Raw genomic sequence first — 7,360 nt, forward strand, 5'->3', positions numbered from 1 at the left:
CCTCCCCTCCTCCAAGGAAGTGCAGGAAGAAGAGCTGAGTGATGCAGCCTTGGTAGGAGATCACCTTCTTCTCAGAGAGGAAGTCCACCAGCATCTTGGGAGCCACGATGAAGGAGTAGGAGGCATCCAGGAAGGCCAGGTTGCCCAGGAAGAAATAGAGGGGAGCGGTGAGGCCAGGGTCTGACCTTATGGTGAGGATGATAAGGAAATTTCCAGGGAGGATGATAAGGTAGAAAATTAAGATCAGCACAAAGACCAGGAGCTGAATATCTCGAGACTGAGTGAGACCAAGGAAGATGAATTCTGTCACTGCTGTGTTGTTCTCAATCTCCATCTCCTCCACCTACAGAGCATCAGGGAATAGTGAGTTTGTCCCTTCTGCTTCCATCTAGATCATAGTTATTAAACTAAAAGCAAGATGTGTCACATTTATATTATACCACCTCCCTCCATGACCTAGGACTCTTCTATCTTCTACATTTCAAAAGTGAACATTTTTTATAACTGTGAAGAACTTTAACCTCAGTTATCAAAGTCTTTAGGGATTTTGGACTAGAGGATGGGATAGCATTGACCCAGAAGAATGACAGAGCATTTTAACATGACAAAAATGTTTCATTTTTTTGTTATAATTGTTACATGTGTTTCTTTATTTGCCAAAATTTATGGAACTATACAGCAATGGGTATAATTTATTATATGTAAATAGTAACTTATGAATATTGATCTAAATAATTTTTGTTAATAAAATTGCACCTACTGGAAATATTTCTACTTTTTCTATAGAACATCAACCTACCAACCTGGTCACTCTGGAGAAAGCAAATCTGAGGCTTATCTATATAGTGGTGTCCAAGTAGAGAAGCCTCTAGACTACAAGCTGTCCATAATAATTTATTGGTATGATAACAATACCAGTACAATTTCTATACATACATTAGTGCATACCATTCTTTGAACTTCTATTTTTGAAAGTATATGGTTTAGATAGAATCATACCATGATTAAATATAGAATATACACATAAAATACAAATGTTGTGAAGCATTACTAAAAGTAGCTTGTGGTGGAGATTTAAAATTTTAACAGTAAAGACTCTTTAGCTAGAATTAAACAATACAGGGACACAGAACAGTATTTCACATGCATTTAGTCACACAGCATACTTATTTTAAAATAATTTTGTATGGAGTTAGAGCAGAGGGAAAAGGGCATTCATTAATTTCACCTGAAAGGGAGAGGGAAAGAAGAAAAAGAAATGAAATTCCCAAATTAAGAAATGAAAAGAGATATTTATAATGACATGTCTATTTGAAACAACAAAAGATCTGCTTTTATATATCTAACCTTAATAGATTAATTAATAACAGAAGTTTTCATGGATAGTCAAAATATGTAATTGTGAAAGAAGTACCTTACATCACAACAACACATATAAGTGTGTACAAATACACATGAGTGCAGACACGCATACATATTGTATCCTAAGCAAAACTGAAGTATAAAAATTTACACACGATGATGTCTTTTGTCTTTTCTTCCTTCCTTTCTTTCTTTTTCTTTCTTTTTTTGGCATTTAGCCATGTTTTGGACTTAATATTTATCACTTCTGTGAATAAAACCTGCTGTTAGAAAAGCAAATCAAGAATCTCTACTTACCCTTAAGCTGTGTGCATCTTGCATATTATGCAGTTGATTATTTCACACTCTCAGAAACTGATTTAGATCACAGAAGAAACTTACAAGTATCTCTGCCCTGTATCTTATTCCCTGTGATCCACTTCCATTCTCCTACTGAGTCCTTAACATAAGGGACTCATTACTTTCAGACAGCTTTGGTGCACAGTATTCCTTTTGTGTACTTTCCTCTGTGCTCCTTTGTGGTACTTGTGACTCTCACACCATACTCATCAAGGATGCAGAAATCAAAGTTATAGATTCCTAAGATGGACATTCCTCAAGGTGAAGTGAAGTAAGTCCCTGCAACAGAAAAGCACAGAAGCCTCTGCAAAGACTACTCTAACTATATTAAGAGAAGGGCTGCTGTCAGTGGAAATAAAAATAGAAATCTGAATGCTTGCCATTATCTCTACCCTGTATTTCCATTTCAAATGATATCAAAATTGATCTGATGTTTTCAATGCTGGAGCCAGGCCAGGCAGGGAAGAGTGATGGAGCACACATTCATGCCAGCAAAGGCTGCGCTATGATCGTGCTTGGAATCCAAGCTTTGGTTAGCGCGCTGATGGAGCAGTTATTTGATGACTTGATCCTCAGCCACTAGCACTAATGAACCCATTTTCTTCCTCATATTTCCTGTATTTTTTAAAAATTTTTTTTATTATTTTTACTCTCCTCACAAAATATATCTATACTTTATTAATATATACGTATTTCATTTTCTTAAGTTATACTGTTCACGTTTGCGTTGACTTCTTTCTTTTCTGTTCTCTTCGCTCTTTTCCTCTCTCGTAGTTGTTCTGTCACTATTCCTCTTTGCTTTTCCCCATCTCTCTATCTTATATTTTTCCTTTGTTCCTTTTATTTCTCTATGTTATTTTAGTTTGCAATATTTTTCTCTCTTCTTGTCTTCTCTCTTTATTTCTCCTTTATTAGATTCCGTGTTTGCCTTTCCATTAATTCTGAGAAGCCTCACTATTATTTTATTTTGAAGCAATAGTAAGTATAGGAGATGAAGTTCTGTCACGCCAGTTCTTCTGAGGATTAAACTGCTTAATATACCTTTCAATAGAAAATCATTTTTCTTAAACATCACTTTTCTCATCCTTCTTTAAAATGTACTTAGTGTGACCACTTTTTAATGATTTCCCATTCCCTGAGATATTTTGTCTATATGCCTGAAAGAAATTTCTCATTAATCTGTACTACCAGCAAAAAATACATTTAACTAACTTCCCCAAAGTAAGAATATGATATGTATTAACATATGCTATTTAGTTTGTAATCCATTTGGCTTATGGAATTACTAGTTTCTGTATGTTCTGAAAAGATGTGGATGAAGTTAAAGAGAATCATCAATTAGCTGATAACAATGTTGATGATAGCTCTAAAAGGCACTAGACAAGTATATGGAATTATTAGCCTGTAAAGCTCTTAATGCCCTGATTTCTGGGCAAAGTAATAAAAGTCATAGAAAAAGCCCTCATTTTGGTGTCTGTCTATTCTGGATTTAAATTCTTCCTCCTATAGTATTTTAACCAGGAGAACTTGGGAATTCACTCAATCTCCTTTAGCCAAAGTTTTTAAAAATTATCTCACTGTATTGATTTGAGAATCAAACGAGATGAAGATAATAACAATAAGTAACATATTCAGGTCTGACTAAACCCAAACTAAAGTGTAATAAGTATAGATGTTAAAAGAAACTTCAGTCTCTGAGCAGGGCTGTAGATCCTGACCCTGCCTTTGGAGTAAATCCTTGGGGTAATTGTAACTGTGTAAACCTTTAGGAGATTTCACTTCAGCCAGCTAGCAAAACTCCAGATTGGCATATGGTAGCACAATTTGTAAAAGGAAAACTTCTCAACCCAACAAGTATGGTAACTAATTAGAGCTAGTCTTGTGCAAAATCGTGAGGTTGATGAAGATTTTCTCTGGAGCTCTCAGCCTAGCATTTCTGCACTGATTATGATCCCCAACCCCTCCCTCCTTTCAGTTAACATATCACATGTAAATTTAAGACCAATTATTAGTATTCCTAAGGCAGTTTTAATAAAAGCTTTGCAATACATTCCCAATATATTACAATCTATTGCAATATATTCCAAAATAAAGTAATTCTTTCAGGAAGAATAAGAGCTATATTATTGAGAACAGGTAAAAGGAGATGCTGTATTATTGGATGCAGACCTCACACAATTGCCTATTTCTGCTATAATTCTGGTCTTTGCACTCTAAGACAGAGGATGTCCCACACAAAGAGTTGCAATACCTATTTCCATGTCTTCCTTATAATTGCTCCTTATTAATCTGAATAATGTCAAAAACATTCCTCTAGCAATCCAACAGTATGCTCACACAGCCAATATTACCTCCTTCTAATGGTAGGAATAACGCCTGGTTTTTTTTCTTAAATATCCCTCTCACAGAGGAGTCTCTAACACTTTGAAATATGCAACTAATTTGTGATACAATAGAGACTGTACTTTGGGAATTTGAAGGCCAACAAACCTCAGAACTTGCAATGGGAATTGTCATAATGCCAACAAGATATAGTCAAAGAATGAGACTAGAAACATATTAAATACAAATAGTCAAATAGAGAGCCATATGTCACGTGTGAGTTCTAAAATCAGCATCTTGTTAGTGACAGACATTATAGAATGGTAAGCATGTTTATGAGATCTGTGTGGGTAGAAATCCAAAGGAGGTTATTTTATTTCTTACAATTAAAAAGAGAAAAATTATGTACCTGATAGGAAATCACTGATATATTAAGAAAGAAAGTGATATGATCAGGTAGGTAGTAAGTATGTTAGATTCAACATATTTCTGGTGACAAAGCGGTAGGTGAAGAGAAAATAAATGATGTTTACAAAGACTCCTTATTGTCTGACTAATTTCTCAAGTAGTGGTATTCTCTTAAATGGTCTTACAATGTCTTTGGCATTTGTAGTTTTAATTTTATAAATAACTGTCTCCTATCTCCACTAAATCTTTAATAAAGAACTAGTTTTTAAATACTAATATGAACCCAGTAGATGATCTAACTCATGCCCACATAGGAGAAAAACTCACTTCAATTCAAGGTGAGGAGTGTTTGGGGTGCTCCCACTGAAAGGGCACAATGTAGAGGCTCATGGCACGCTTTTTAGGAGAGACTCTATCTAACAAATTGAAATATTGTGGTTTGGTTGTTTGTACCTTCACATTAACCTGGCATTAGAAAAAAATTATTTTTTTTATAAAATTATGCATTGTATAATAATCATCACTATCATATAATTCTTTTGGCTACTTCACCCTATGTGGCAAAAATAACAGAAATAATCAATAAAAAAAAATTTTAAACCTTAACTTCCATCTTTTTAAAAATTCTCTAAAGCTGGTATAGGCTTCTGGCCCAGCTTATTTTCTTGTTAAGTTGTATAAAGACAAGATAACTAAGTGTATAATAATATCACATTACCCTGCAGAAACAGCCATGACAAAAAACCCATCTTATGGTAAGTAAACTTTAGCTGCAAAGAGAAAAAAAAAAGAAAAGAACTATTTTTTTTAGTTAAATATTATTAAACAAGAAAATTAAGACTTATAAGGTAGAGAGCAATATTATTTAAATTTTAGTACATTTGTTTTAAAGGGAAAGATTTTTTCTATTTCAAAAATTAAAATACTAAATATAAATTGTAAATAAATACAAGGCATAATCAGATATATTTTGTTCTAACTTATCTCCAATTTGGAGAGAGAGAGGTGGGAGGAGTGGGAGATGGGGGAGAAAAGAAAGAGAAAAGATGTATAAAGTCATAAAGGTAATAGTATAAAGAGAAAGAAAATTAAAGAATGAAAACAAATGCAAAAATACTAATGGGAAAATAGGAAATAAAAATGAAAAGACAGAGACACAAAAATGCATATTTGTGAAACCATTTATACAAAATAAAAGCAACAGATAAAAAAACAGTGTTTTTAGAACACAAAATAAAATAAGCAAGATATGTGAGAAATGTACATGGAGAAAAATCCTCATCTTGGAGTATATGACAGTCTTTCTTACCAAAAGAGACTTTTAAAAATGTGATGTCTTTCCATAATTATAGACATAATCATAGACTTCATTTCTTAACATTTACCATAATACTTAAACTGAAATGTATGTGATGATCTACATCCAGTCGCCAGAATAGAGGCTGGCTATTCTTTCTGGGAAAGAATTGTCATCTTATACAATCTTAGAAGCTAAAACTATGAACCAAGCTATCTTGTTGTGTCTGCAATGTAACATGAAACAAGACAGAAAAGCCTTTGATGGTGGGGATCTTACATCCTAATGAATGAAAATAGAAAATAAGCCAACACATCAATGAGAAGATATTAGATTATGAGGAGTGCTATAAAAATAGAACAGAGATTGGGAAAGAGAATCTATTCTAGGTGAGCTGGCCAGGGAGGACCTCTCTGAGGAGATAACATTTCAGCTGAGATGTGAATGACTAAAATAAGCCAATTCTGTGAAGATCTGAAGAAAGAGCTGGTGAAAGGCCATGAAGAAGAAAGGAGCTGGTGTGCTGAAAAGCAGAAAAGAGGTCAAAGTGGCAAGACAGTGGTGAGCAAATGAAAATAAAGTATGGTAAGACAGAGAGGTAGGGCCAAGCTACACACAGGGTCAGGTTCTGATAGTTAAGTTTCCCAACATGTGTTTATGTTGGCAGCAGTGTACAAACAATTTGGTAAGTCTTCAGAACCACGGTATATCATGTGTTTATGCCAGTTTCTGGTATCGTGCTGAGTGGTGTTTATCATTGTTGCTGCATGTTTTTGTGTGTTGTCACAAGAATGTCAGAGCTTGAATTAGAGTGATGAACAAACATTAAGTGTCTTGTTAAACTTGGCAAGAGGGAAAGTGAAATCAGGGACATGTTAGTCTAATTTTATGAGGTTAATTCCAAGAAGAAGATGGCAGTGTACAAATGGATTAAACGTTTTCTGAAGGGAGAGAAAGCATCACTGATGAAGAGTGGTCAGGGCAGTCAGAGGTGAGCAGAACAGATGAAAACATTGCAAAAACTTGTCAAATTGTGCATCAAAATCGTCAACTGACTGTGAGAAGCATAACAGACCAATTAAACATTGATCAGGAAATAGTTAGAAAAATCTTAACTGAACATCTTGGCATGAGAAGGGTGTGTCCAAAAATGGTCTCAAAGAAGCTCACAGATGAATAAAAGTAAAGAAGTGTCAAAGTTTGCCAAGCCTTTTGGAGAGGGAAGAGGATGTTTTGGGCTGTGTTATCACTGGTGATGAAAACATGATTATACCAACATGACACTGAAACAAAGCATCAAAGTGCACAATGGAAGTCAGCCAATTCCCCACCACCAAAAATGTTCCATTAGTCCAAATTAAGAGTCAAAATGATGTTAGAAAACTTTTTTTGATATCAGAAGGATTGTTCATTATGAATTTGTACCAACAGGACAAACAATTAACCAAGTTTGCTACTAGGAAATGCTGAAAAGGCAGTGTGAAAAAGTTAGAGGAAAATAACCTGAACTTTTCATGAACAACTCGTGGCTCTGGCATCATGACAATGCACCAGCTCACATGGCACTGTCTGTGAGGGAGTTTTTAGCGAGTAAACAAACAACTGTATTAGAACACCCTCCCTACTCACTTG

The 7,360-nt window shown here is 34.7% G+C and overlaps 1 protein-coding gene across 1 annotated transcript in view; it reads right to left on the reverse strand.

Annotated features, from left to right (window-relative positions):
• The window catches only part of LOC105887745 (olfactory receptor 4N4-like), a 1,072-nt gene extending 738 nt beyond the window's left edge, over positions 1-334 (reverse strand). The window contains 2 exon segments of the mRNA XM_023517586.1: position 1; positions 3-334. The exon segment at position 1 is cut by the window's left edge and continues 738 nt beyond it. Of these exon segments, the coding sequence (XP_023373354.1) occupies position 1; positions 3-334 (333 nt within the window).
• Positions 335-7,360: the final 7,026 nt, after the last annotated feature.

The sequence above is a fragment of the Otolemur garnettii genome, unplaced genomic scaffold (assembly GCF_000181295.1).
Source record: "Otolemur garnettii isolate 467f Iridium unplaced genomic scaffold, OtoGar3 scaffold00114, whole genome shotgun sequence".
Lineage (NCBI taxonomy): Eukaryota > Metazoa > Chordata > Mammalia > Primates > Galagidae > Otolemur > Otolemur garnettii.